The 14,804-nt window shown below is 29.3% G+C and overlaps 1 protein-coding gene across 9 annotated transcripts in view; it reads right to left on the minus strand.

Moving 5' to 3' along the window:
* LOC129958101 (histone-lysine N-methyltransferase NSD2-like) overlaps positions 1-14,804 on the minus strand; it is a 175,610-nt gene that overhangs the window by 40,755 nt on the left and 120,051 nt on the right. For all 9 annotated transcript variants that reach the window (XR_008783143.1, XR_008783144.1, XM_056070296.1 and 6 more), the window contains one exon: positions 4,941-5,044. Coding sequence is in view for 7 of the 9 variants with exons in the window: in XM_056070296.1 (XP_055926271.1) it covers positions 4,941-5,044 (104 nt within the window). In the remaining 2 variants the exon portion in view is untranslated. The remainder of the gene's footprint in view (positions 1-4,940; positions 5,045-14,804) is intronic.

Raw genomic sequence — 14,804 nt, forward strand, 5'->3', positions numbered from 1 at the left:
ATAACCAATATTAATATAAATTATGTTTTAGTAAGCAAAAATTTTGCCTAATATTTTTTTTAAACTTTATACCACACAAATAAATAGTAACAATTTTCTGTTTCGTATCTTTCTTCATATTTGAAAAAGAAAAATCTGAAATTTAGCAAATCCAAGATTCTTGTTAGCTTAAAATCTCATTAAACTTCATTCTGAATTTTTCATACCAGAATGCCAAGAGAAAATGTATAAAGCATGGTAAGAATAAGAATTTAAAAATCTCCATAATAATGTGTCCGATTTATTACTCATTTATATATTAGTACTACATCATTTACCATTACTGAGTTAAAATACAGAGTTGAAAATATGAAAGAAAAAAAAATCCCTTTGTTTTCCCTGTACATATATTCAAGATACGAGGATTGTAAGGAGTTGCAAAGACAAGGAAATGAAGAAACAGTTGAACATTATTCGAAATAAAAGCATATTTAAAGAATTTTGATATTTACATACAAAGAAAAACAATTTATCTTTATTTATTACCTGGAATTTAGTAAGACAAAATTTATATATTAAGGATGGACCCATCATGGTCTTTAATTTTAAATTGCAGAAAATTAAGGACTCGAGTGAAATAAAACAAACTTTATTATCACAAAACAAATCATTTAATAATTACTTAAAAAAACATTACAAAGCAAAATTATTGCCTTTTATTTATTCATTGTTTTCAATTCATGTTTTGGGCATCAATTTCTGTATATTTTTCAGCTATCAGTTTCATGGAGCTAATCCTTAACAAATAAGGTTGAAAATTTTTGTACAGCCTAATGTACAATTTTCAGCTATTTTACTTTCAGTGAATATATATAAAAATATTCCCAATATATCATTGAAAGCATTAAAGGAAGAATGTGACGCAACAAGTATAAAAATTAATTCATAAAAATTCATCTTTAAATTATTATGATTTTGAACTAAAAAGTTCAAAATAAGTTTATTTTCGGACATTGAATTTGATGTTTTTGAACTTGCCATAACACCTTTTCCTTCATTCCTTTAGATACAAAGTCTAATATTAATTATGACTTTTCTGAACTGATACGCAATTTCGTCCCCCCCCTTTTTACATGACTAATATGTACCTGTTTCCCCATATTACTCGAAGCTCATTATTTTAGTACAAAGCAAGCAGTATGCAACAAATGGATTTTGTGGGACTTCTCAGGGACCCTTTCAGCAAAATCAGGATTGTTTTTTCTTATCCATCCAATACGAATTAAATACGGATTTTGAACAACCTATTGTAAAATTAAAAAAAAAAAAATCTCTAATTTATTCTGAATAAGCCATTCAATAAACTCAAGTATGAGTGACTAAATACCACTTTGTGTGTCCACAGATTAAATGCTGCTATTCCTGCCAGAAAAATGAATTCTAATCTTTCGACCAGTTACAGAAGTCTCGCGCATGCTCATCAGCTGAAATTCGGGAATCTTATCGAAAAACAACACTTTTCTCACAAATTGAAACTGGACTCATGAGTCATGCCAAAGCTTCCAATGTTTATAAATGAAAGAATTTTTGTTTAAATGATATATGGTTTGAATTTCTACAAATGGCAGACTTTCACCAGCACACAATATGTGAATAAGTTGAAAGGGACACCAGAAAAAGAATATGAACAGATAATATTAAGTTCAGATTTTGCATGGTTACACTTAAAAGAGTAAAAAGGTGCGAGTTTCCAACTAATGAACCATCCAATATGCTGTAACACCTACAAATATTGGTTTTAAAAATTATAAATATTAACATCAAAAAATTTAATTTTAAAATAAAATTCAGAATTTCTATGAAAGATAGGTTAAGACAACACACAAATAAAAGTTTAATTTTTAAAGATCTATTATAGAGAGTGTCCACACTAATTACATCCCAAAGAAAATTTCTAAACATTACAGTTAAATGTATACTTTTATCTGGAGAAATACTTTAAGTGGATTGAAAGAATTATATTTTCTTATTTATAAGTTGTTTGAGCCAATAAATGTATTGAAATTTTTTTTTCAAAATCTAAATTTTTATATAGTTCTCAGCCCTTAATAATAATATTAAATAAAAAAAAATTTATACAACTCAGCACATACAATTAAAAAAATGCTCGAAAGAGTTTTATAATGAAAACTGATTGGTATTAGCTGTTTAAAGTAAACAGAGATCATAATCAAAATTATTTCAGGGGAAAATGTCTAGTTTTAAAAATGCAAAATGTTACAGAAGTCTCGCGCATGCTCATCAGCTGAAATTCGGGAATCTTAAAAAATTGACCTTCTTATCTCAAGGTCATCAATAATTTATATGAAAAACAATTAAAACGGGTTGTTTTTTTTATTGTAACTTACGGATAATTTTTCCTTAGCAGGTCATTAATATATTATTAACAGTATTTCTTAAAAAATTTTTTTGAATGATGTTGCTCTCTGGGTTTCATTTTAAAAAATGTTTCATGCATTTTGGTTTTTGTTGGAAGTTTTTACTGACACATCTGTCAATAGCAGGATCATGAATATTTATTACTTGGTTTTGCTCATAATTTTTTTTTTTTTTTTTTAAATCTTATGGAGAAGGCTGAAATTTCCAACTGTGCTTGTCAAGCTGCTTTCACCCATTTTAGGCAAACTTTCATACATGTTTAGAATTTCAATTTTCTCAATTCAACACTCAAATCTTATTTATTAATTTTCCTTTCAACATTCACTGAAAATAAAGAATTGCTTGATTCTCTATTTCAAACCTAATAACATTAGACGACGTAGCAATAATATTAAATGAATATTTTTTGCACATCTGGATATGATAGTTTGAGATGGATGATTTTGATATTGAAAAACAAAGGATAACATTAACCGATTTCACATAAAGCAGTATCCACTATATTATTTATGATAAACAATTTTATAAACTTGAAATGTAGGTTGTTTTTCTATAGCTAAAAATTAATTCAATGGCTAAAATGAAGGAATGCCCCTATGAAACAAATTCTTTTCAAATATTATGGCACAACGTTAGTACAGAATTACATAATAATTTATTAAATATGCTGCATTCGTCATTTCTTTTTTGCAGATTATTTTTCAGGTTACTTCCTTTGAAGTTATTTAATTCACTCAAATCTGGAAATCATGGGGGCCAGTCATAAGGACCTTGATATTCAATGATATTTCGAATTACATGGGTCAAGAAAGTACAGTGAAAGCATTTCTGCACTGGAACCCATCATGTTGATATAACATTTTTGACAAATTCAATAGCAAAACATATCCAAATCAAATAACAAAGCCATATACCAAGAAAACATAAAAGCATTATGGGGGAGAGAGGCTGAATTAAAATGCTCATTTATATTCCACATCAAATATTAACAGATCAATGCAATTAGTGATTTGGTCACATGACGTTTCTCCTAGGAACCAAAAGGCATTATTATGAATCTATAAATTCAAATTTAAGATTCTCTTAGTGCAATTTTTTTTTATAAAAAAATGCATTGGCTTCCTCATATACGAAAAATTCTTAAACTCTTTCAGATATTTGATTAGATTATATTTATATGAAGTTATAATTTGTGGAACACAACAAATGCTGTTCATGAAGTAGGTTCTTCTCCAAATTTGTGATCTTCTGATTAATAATTTTACGTTTATTTTGACTAAAAGTATAAAATTTACTGAATACTTAAAATATATATAACATTTTGTTTCAAAATAAAACAAATGGCTAAGGTTATATTACGCTGCAAAGTTCTCCTCACACAAATATAACCTTTCATAAGGCTGTCTTATTTAATGTGAAATGGGATTCAAATGTTAGTTTAAATTAACATTTATATTCAATTCTTAAAAATAATATTCTTTTTCCAAAAAAAAAGTCCAACAAATTGTTTTAATTTGCCTACAATTTACTGCTAAGTATAATTATCAATGAATATTCAAAAATATTTTAATCCTTAATGCTCAGAGGTTAAGCATGCTTACCCTTTTCAGTTTAGTCTGGATGATTTCAGCCAGGTATATTTAACACTCCCAATTTTATAAATCAACTAACTATCAACATTTTGAAGTTTTCTTAATCTTTAAAAAAATTAATTTATTGTAGCAAAATTGATATAGTAATTTATAGATGGCTAAAGTCATTATGAATTATAATCCTCAATATCCTCCAAGCTAATGAAAAATCTTAATAATGCATTAGTGTACATGAGAGCATTCTTGTGACTGCGAAATTCAACTATTACAGCAAAATACAATAAAAAATATTCAAAGATTCATGACTGGCTTTAACCTCAGAAAAACGAAACTTTGTTTTTAAACGTTAATATGTACAGAATATTTTTCTAAATGTAATTAATAGGGATTTTTTTTTTTTTTCAAATAAATCTCACCATGTCCAGTCAGTTCTGTGTACTAGTCTTTTTTTTTTGCTTCCAATTTGAATTTCCTCTTCAAAGCATTTTATCAAAGGGAAGACAGCCGAATAAGATAAATTTTGCGATTACTTTTATTGCCATTTTATTGTTGCTTTTACTGATGAACAATTTAATCAGATAAAATAATCAAATTTACACCATACCTGGTTTCCTTACTAGTCATTGTCAGACAAGTAGAATATTTTTTGCAAAAATAAAAACCAAAAGATTTTAAGTAATTCACCTTGATGTAAAAAAAAAAAAAAAATGAATTTATACCAAAATGTGCTGGAGTTCAATAATTTTTGTGATTCCAGAGTCATTTGCCATTATACATGATATGCCAAGTATTAACCAATGAATCAAGCTATTGATACCAAGCAACATAAGTATATCACTGGTCCTTTAACTTCCATAATTTCACAGAAAAATTAGAATATTTAAGGCAGCAAAAATTAAGAAAAGTTTCAGCTATATAAACATAACTTACATCCGTAGTTCTTCCTATAAAACCTCGACAACTCGGAGAAGAGCACAGGCACTTCTGTTCGAATTCATATTTATCCGACTGATAGTTAAAAGTGAGTTCTTCCCCTGAAATAAAATAGATCAAAATAAAGTCAAACCATTTCATTAGTAGCAGAATTTCGTTTTTATTTTCTTTAAATTTAAACTATAACTCTCTAAAGTAAACTCAAAATTGACCATTTAGTGATCATAAACTGGAATATTATATATATAATTTTGAAAATTTCATTTATGAGGTTTAGTTTCATTCTTCAACTTCCAATCAAGTCACTAAACAGGTAGGAGGTATGGAAGGTGATTTTGTATATATTCTGCTATAATCTCTGCTACTGTCGATGCCAGCAAATCAGCGTGACCTGAACTATGGGCTCATAAACAAGGCAGGTAGAATAAATGCTCCCACTAAAACCGAGCACCATAGTGTTATTCACTTTTTTCAAATAGATGCAAATGTGTTGCCATTTCCAAATATATTAGAAATTCATTGAAGAAAGAATCGAGTATATGGTAGATATTTTATAGTTATGGTGATGCAGAAAAATTATTTAAACTAATGTTCATGATGGAGTCAAGGACACAAGTAAGTTATAACAGAAAGTCTTGTTGAACAAGTTAGCAAAATAGTTTGACAAAAATAGAGATTATTATATGTGAAGTTATTATTTTTTGATACTATTTCTTGAAGTATTGAGATCAACTCTTTATCTCCTTAAAAAAAATGCCTCATAGGTTTGAAAGATTATCACCTGATGCCCATAAAATTTGTAGAATGACAAACACCGACATTCCTAATCTGTTTCAATGTTGAAAGCTTCTTTAAATCAATTATTACTGAAGATAGTACTTGGATTCACTATGTCACATTTTAAAAAAAAAAGTAAATCTCAGCATTGTTTTTTTTTTTCTCCTCCTACAGTTTTATTTTTATTATTATAAAGACAGACTTGGATCATTAGCTTATTGATCATATAAATTCTGTTTTTAAGTCAAAATACAGATTAATTTAAAACAAAGTATTAGTTATAGAAGATATTGTGATGGTATTTTACATATAAATTGATTCCTCTTTTTTTTTTTTTTAATTTACTTTCACTTTTCAGAAAACTGCAATCCCCATATCATGTCACATAAGTGACAGTCTACAATTATAAATGATGCACAAAAAATAGTTAAATCGGATCAAGTGTATGCAATTCACGATGAAATAGTCAAGTCTCAGTTCTTGTTATTTAGAGGTCTAAGATACTAGTACCTCATGATGTACCAAACATATAGTTAGAGGAATAAGAAAATGGTTAAAGGAATTAAAGGAATGAAAATGCTAGCAGAGATATAATGACAATGTTAATAGAAATATAAAAGCAATAAGCAGGGGACAAATTTTTATCCTCCATAAAGCTTTAACGCATCTGAGTTTTTTTAAAAGCAACTGTCATTATTTTTAAGGCAATTTGAAATATAATGATTTGATGAACTATTAACAATAACTTTAGCATGTTTGTTACAAAAATGAATGCAACATTCCCATATAAAATTCTAACATTTCGAGCTTGCCTTTATAAATAAACAAAACAAAATTAAATTGAACTGTAGAGGAAACTGTAGAGAGAAAAAGAAAAAAAAAAAACTTTCTTTTTCAAGAGTTAGAAAACTTTTAATGTTATAACCATGTTATGTTATAACTTTTAACTTATAACTATGCAAAATAGCAATCCAGAAGTAAACAGAGTGGCTGTAAAACCACCAATTTTTTGGCGACATAAATAGAAATTATGGTTTTTGCAATTTGAGGCACAATTTTCGAACAGTAATACCACTCAAGATTTAATCAAATATAGCATCGTCATTGCTGAATTAGACGAAAATGTGCTAGGTTTCGTCGTAGATATTTTAACAAATCCACCAACGGATGGTAAATACGACACTTTGAAAAATGCATTGCTTAATAGATTAACCGATACAGAAGCATCCAGACTAAAAAAAAAGGTACTGACCGTTCTTAATCTAGGAGACAAACGCCCATCCGATTTATTACGAAGAGTGAAAGATTTAGCCGAAAATTCCATCTCTGAAGTGCTAAAATCTCTTTGGCTATAGCGTTTGCCGCAGCAAGTTCAAGCCATACCATCTATAAACACTGATTCATTAGATAAAATTGCAGAAATGGCTGATAAGATTATTAATATTTACAGTTCGACATAAATATGTTCTGTTAATAGAACCTCCGAGCCAAATAATACTAAGTATGAAAAAATTAATCCTTTGGAAACTAGCATTCTAGCATTAACTCGAAAATTTGACAGTTTCATAGCGAGAAATAGGCCTAAAAAAAATCTGGAAATTTTCACAATCGTAGCCGTTCAAGGTCGAATTCTTCCCGTTACAGATTATATTGGTATCACCATAAATTCGGTAAGAATGCTCATAACTGTAATAAGCCTTGCGAGTTCAATACATCTGAAAATACTTCGGGAAATTAACGGGCCGGTCGATTGAAATGGCCAACTACTACGGCCAAATAAACTGCTGTCTCTTTCTTTTTGATAAATCTAACAGAAAACATTATCTTATCGATACCGGGGCTGATGTGTCCGTTATTCCACCACCAAAACAAAATAAACTGTTTCCATCTGATTTCAAACTTTATGCCGCGAATTCAAGTTACATACATACGGCAAACTTGTTAGTTTAGATTTAGGCTCGAGATATTTCAAGTGAAATTTCATCATAGCGGATGTCTCGAAGCCAATAATTGGCGCGGATTTTCTTAAAACCCATGGACTGCTGGTCGATATTAAGCGAAAACGATTGTTCCCTTAACATCATTATCAGCTCCAATTAAAGGCCCATCTTCATTTTTAACTCCTCTCGATATTACTAGTCTTGATCCAAAGATACATTCTCTGCTAGGAGAATTCAAAAACTTTTCTTCCGTCGGACATAATGTTTCCTATTCTATTATTACAAAAGAAGGGGCTAATTTTGCATGATTTTCATATCAAGGAAAGAAAAATCCTTTTTTGAATAAACTTCCTCCAGTTTTGAAAGAAACATTGAACTTTAAGTGGAGTAAGGGGATATTTAAGGAAAAGTCGAGGATCATTATTATTTTGTAAAAAAGTAATTATCAAATTTTAAGAACTGAAATTTTTCATTTATTCTTCATAATTTAATGTCTATGCCTCTTGCATTAAATAAAAATTTCTCTGAAATATTTCACTGTGCATTAGTACCTTTTTCCTTCTGTATAACTAATTATCTGTAGTGTTTACGTTTCATAAAACCGCGAGTCTTCATTGTTAAATGTAAACATCTCCTTTCATCTTTCCTTTTACCCCTATTTTGACGAATTAAAACCCATCCTAACGCATGCTCAAAAGCGCGGAAGGTTTTACAATCCGTTATTGAACAGTAGCTTGTACAATTATTTAAAAAGTAGCAAAAAGAATGATAATAGAATACTCAAATGGACTGACTAAAATTCAAAAGCCTATAAAACTTCGAGTCATTGAAATCTGCAATATATTTAGCTCACCCTGTATCATCTGCTAAATGAATAATTTCATCTCAAAACTCTTCATTGAAAATTGAAAAAATACCAGTTTTTGGCTCTAATTACGAATTATATTGTGATATTTTAACTAAAACTAAAAGACCATTTATTCCAGTCAACTTCAGGAAAATAGAATTCCATAGTGTTCACGATCTATCACATTTTCAGGAATTAAAGAAGCTGTAAGATTAGCTGCATCGAAACTTCATCCATCAACAACGATATTCGCAAATGGACAAAAAGTTGTTATAATGCCAAAAATCCAAAATAACTAAACATGTCCATACTCCATTACAAAGTTATCCTACAGTAAGCCAACGATTTCAAGAAATTAACCTAGATCTCATTGGTCCTTTGTCACCATCGGAAGGATTTCGGTGTTGTCTTACAATAACTGACCGCTACACACGATGGGTAGAGGCTATTCCTCTACCTGACATCCGAACACTAACAGTAGCTGATGCTTTATTGAAAAATTAGATCGTCCGTTATGGCATTCCAACTATAATTACAACAGACCAAGGTTCTCAATTTGAATCTCAACTGTTCGAAGAACTTTCAAAAAAATTTTTGGTTTTAAAAGAAATAGAACAACCGCATATCACCCACATGCTAATGGTTGTATCGAACGCTGGCACCGTACACTGATAGCCTGTAAGTATCATGTGCCATGAGAACCAAAGCTGGACAAAATCACTTCCAATAATTCTATTTGGTTTACGCCGCCGCGGCTGAAAATATAAAACTAATATGCGATTTTCTTCACAATTCAAGCTTTCAACCACAAGATGAATTTATCCAGAATTTAAAAAACGCCATAGAAAACATAAAACCCGTTCCTTTTCATAATCATTCAAGCCAAAAAAAAAAAAAAAAAATGTTTTCAAGGACTTAAAAACTTGTTTACATGTATTTGTCCGTACTGAGAATTCTCGTCGTAGTTTTCCACAACCTTATCACGGACCATACAAAGTTGAAAGAAGAACAGATAAAGTTTTTACTTTAAAAATAAATCAAAAAGAAGTCAACATTTCGGTAGACAGAATAAAGCTGTTTTTTTCTGACAATTCCACAGAACCTGATTTGATTTCCAAAATTCTAGCAACTGTTAAAAAAAATTCAGTAGCTGTATCACATACTGCAAATTCAGAAACTCCTTCGGCCAAGCAAGTCATCGTGGACTAGAGTGAGATTTGCTGCTCCAAAACTAGTGACAAGATCTGGACGTCCAGTCCACATTCCATCTCGTTACAAATGACGTTTCTTCAGCGTTCGAGTAGCTCACTGGGGAGGGCGTACTGTGGCGCAACGAAGAAGCAAAAATAAACTCAAGCGCAACTTAAAACATTTTATTGAACTTGGAAGTTGTGTGAAAACTGTTTTGTTGATTGACTTGTGTTCGAAAGATTTGATATACGCATTAGTGTTAACTGTTAATCTAAGATTGTTATAGTTAAATGTTTTAAATGTAAATATTAAATTTTTATGTCTCTTACTTTGGATTGAATTATTTTAACAAGACCACACTATGTATGACAGTACGACTTCTTCAGTTTCGCTTTAGTTATTTCATTACAAGTAAACTATTTTTGTAAACTATTTAACTAACCTTGCTACAGATAATCTCAGTCCTTTCGCGATTTAAAAAAAATTTGAATTTTTAGAATATTTTAAATAATTAAAATATTTCATTGAGTATAAAAGATTGTTCTTTTTGAATTTCAATTTTGATTCCTTTATTAGAAGAAAAACCTTTTCTACATTAGCTTGCTCATGAGAAAATATTAAAAGTGTCTGTATAATTTTCCTAATGTTTTTATTTTTTCCTAAATACCCATTCAAACCAGCAGGAGTTATCTCTCCAAAACTTTCTCACATTTTCTCCAGTAAATGTTTTAAACCCCTCCGCCGTTATAAAATTGTGGACCTTGGGTAAAGCCTCAAATGTTTTGATGAATGATAACGCATGAATTGAGCCTTTTTACTAAATCTATTATGCAAATATGCATTTGGGACACTTTTTTGCCAATCGATTGACACCAAAATTTAATGCAGAACTACGGTTATAGTCACAAAATAACATACGGAATTTCATTGACATTGTGTTTATGAATTATTGGATTTACATATTTAAGAAAGTACAGATCGATAGATGGTAGACCATTCAACACATACGGTTATAAATTTGATGAGAATCTATATTTTAGATGCTAACCCCGAGTACCTAATTCTATTTGCCTAGCTCTATTAAGTTTTGCATTTATTGAGTTCACATACTCAAACAACCACTTACATTTCCTGTGAATGAATTTCGTTCCAATTTTTACACAAGGTGCGCGGACTAATTTTAAAAAATAAGAACTTCAAAAGCACATTTAGAAAAAGAAAAATGAGAAACGACCTTAACATGATATTTCTTTTATTACAGAAATACGAGTTTGATGAAAGAAATTGGGTATTAACTTAAGCAAGTGTTAAATTTTATACAAATATAAACTTTTCGAATGTAGCACTGAATATTTTTCATCAACATTGAAACCAAGTTATTTGAAATGTTTTTCTAACATGAATTTCATTTCAAAAACCTTCCTCAGATAACTTATTAACATCGCATTATTTAATTATCATGCAGTTAGTAATATAAGAAAAATAAGGGTTATAATGCTACTTCATTAAAACTAATTTCACAAAAAGAAAAAAAAAGTTAAGAACATTCGCAAACAAATCTAGAATTTAAAATTCATGCTTATTTTATTAAACATATAAATAAACGCCCGTTTCTCTACAAAGATTTTTCCAACTAGTTAATTTGTTAGTAGAGAAAGGTTCCCGATTTATTGAACAAATAAGTGCATTAGCTTTTTATATTCTTCAGCACTTTTCTAAGAGAAATTTCTTTTTCCGTAAGGATATCAAGAAATCAAATTTCTTTATGTCTCTGGCAACTATTTCTTTCCCTAAAAGTAGGTGACATTTTGAATGGGCAGATATTGCCAATATTCTCAATTTTTTAATGATGTTTACTTAAGTGGATTCTGTCAGATTCCTTTATGTGGTCATAAACTACATGCTGTGAAACATGATATTTATCATTCAAATTTCCCACTTTTAATAATATTTTAACTAATGCTGAATCCTCTTTCAATAGATGCCTGTTCACAAGAAAATGTGAAAATAAATTTCATAATTAACCATATTTCTAAAAAATTTTTCATCTTCAAATAAAGAATTAAAAATGCCATCCAATCTCAATTTACTGACATGAAAATTACTGAAATGAAATAAAATTGGAAATCTATAAACTCCATGAGAATAGCATCTTCATACTATTTTTTATCCTTTCTCATGAAAGCAGAACAGAGAACATGATTTTTTTTTTTTTTTTTTTTCTTTTCTTCCCATACTTATTCTTTGGCAATACAACATTTCTTACTGATGCAAAATCTTTTGAATTCATAATGCAATCCAATATTTAAAAAAAAAAAAAAAAAAAAAAGCTATTGAAATTCATATTTAAAAGGTGCATAATATTATCGGATATTACTTTTATTGAATGCAAGTCTTTCAATAATTTGTCCCTTCTTATGCCTGCTCACAATTTATGAATTCAGAAATATTGTTAGAAAAATTATAGATATTGGCAATTTACTAAAGAAATAATTTCAATAGAGAAATTTTCTTTTAAGATTGTAAATTTAATCTAAGACAATTGTTGGTTTACTAACTTATGTCAAATGCATGAAAAAAAAAATGTGAGTCATCGCTCTGATATATTTTAAGTAAGAGCTTAATGCACTCTGCCATTAATACATATGAAACCATCTCATAATGTCTCACCATTGCTTAATTGCATACTTCATAATAAAGGTACTGTAACTCCTCCCTCTGGTATAGAAATTAGAGAACTTAAGCAAGGTCGTGAATACCACAAATACACATATTTTTATTTTCAGTCCCAGGACAGAATAAGAAGGGGGGAGGGGGAAACAGAACATGCTTCGAAACTCTTTGACCGACTAATAGAATTCAAACAGAGGGTGACAAACAATTTCAGAAAATATTTCATTTTTATATATCAAATTTTCTGAGTCACCCTCTTGTAACAGTGTTTGCATGCACACAAATTGACAAATGGTCAACTCTAATGGATTCCATTCAAAATTTTGATATAGATCTATATTTTAGATGCTAAAACAGCGTGCCACATTTCACCATTATAGAACTTTCCAATTAGAAGCTATATTGTTCGCTTGTACTAGGACAAACTAAAAAATTCATGGAAATGAATTTCATTCAAAATTTGTCAGAAATCTGCATATTTCGTACTAGGAAATTCCAACTCAAAGCGTTTTTCAAGTTATCGTGTTCGCAAATAGACTTAGTATCAAAAATATGTTATTCAGAGGTTTGAATCGTGGAGATAGGACAAAACCCTGAATTCAAATTTTTTGGTGATTACAGTTCTTTCTCTATGAATCATTTGTATAAGAAAAAGGAATTTCATTGCCATTAATTTACGATATCTTTCGGAAAAAGTAACAACTTAAGACTAGTTTTGAGCATCAATCTAAATAAAAATATTTATATAATTCATTAATGGAAAGTCACTAAATGATTTTGAAATATAACTAACAAATGCTTTACAAGTGTGTAGAAAAGAAAGGAGAAGCTGAAGTTACCATTAAAAACCTAACATGAACACATAAAATTATTTATAAAGAGGGATTTTTCCGTTATCTAAACAAGCAAAAGAAGCATTAAGTAAATGGAAAGGATATATTTTCCACATTCTATCAGTATGCTCTATAGATGAGATAAAATCTTTTTCGTTGACCTCCAAATCCATTAAACTGGTTAAAAATTAAAAGATCCAACACCACAAATGCCTATAATCGAGTAGATCTAGCATAGTGAAATTATTATTTTTTAATCTGAAGAAATATAAACACCTGTTTTTTGTTGTTTTTTTGGGGTTTTATTTAACAGTTTTTAAGAACTTTTAAAGACATTACACAATCTGTTACAGAACCTACAAATTTGGTCCTGAGCACCTACATTAAATTTTATTTGTCTAGTTCATTCTACATTAGTATTTTCACAAACAGACGTAGCATCAAAGATATATTTTTTAGGCTCAAGGAGGTCTGAAACGTAGAGAGTAGTCGAAATGAAGAGTTCGAATTTTTTGACAATTACAGTGTATCTTCTATACTTTATATATGAGAAAGTAAAAATTGCCAATACTAACCGTTTCTGATGGATCTTATCTCGGAAATTTTTGAAGAGTTTGATAAAATTACTTTACCTACAGAGTTAATATATAATTATATTCATTTTCTTTCGAAACCTATATTCTCACTAAATGGGAAAATATGCTTACGAGTCTCTTACAACAATCATTAACTACTGAATCTAAGTACTTACTAACTTAGATCAATACAACATAAGCAACCAATTATTCTGAAACTAATTAGTAATTCTTATTATATATTTTTTAGCACCTTCAAAATAAAATGTTTTGCAAAGTAATTTTAAATCAAGAATACCTTTTCACGCAATCTCTTTCAGAAATTTATCTCATCTCCAGTGAAGGTTAGTCTCAGAAAGAGAGGCAAGAAATGTCTTTTCTTCATGATTAAATTTTGAAAATTTATAAACACTATTCACAATTTCCAAAGAATTTTACCACAACATTAAAAGTACCGGTTTAGATCTTCAGCAAATAATGGCATAAAAGTTTTACTAGAGTTTAAAGAGTTAAAAATGGTACTATCATTTTGGTAAAAGAACATCATTTTAGTTCATGTCAAATTATCTTTAACAGCCTGTAATATAATGGCAGATTAACAGTCAGTTTTGGAGAATTTCCCCTTTTTTACTCTCATAAAATTTACATCACAACTGTATTCTTTATAACAATTCGAAGAGCACAAAAATTAGAACTTTTCCTCAAGAGTCAAAGTTGTTTTATGTTGAATATATTATTATAAGGGGGCTGAAATTAATGTTCTTTTAACTATTATGGAGGCTAAAGAAAAGAAGTATTTTATTTCAGCACATCAAATTAGGAACATAGTCTGTAATACTATGACATATGATAAGGGGTTAGGGAAACTTCGTTTTTTCAAAACTGATATTTATTTATAACATCTGAAATTTCTAACATTCTTTCAGTTACTGGCTTGTATTCCACCTATGACTAGGTGTAAAATTTGCATAGCATTTTTTTTTTTTTGGGGGGGGGAAGAAATCTTATAGTATTCTTAAAATGCT

This window comes from Argiope bruennichi, chromosome X1 (genome assembly GCF_947563725.1).
Source record: "Argiope bruennichi chromosome X1, qqArgBrue1.1, whole genome shotgun sequence".
Classification (NCBI taxonomy): Eukaryota; Metazoa; Arthropoda; class Arachnida; order Araneae; family Araneidae; genus Argiope; species Argiope bruennichi.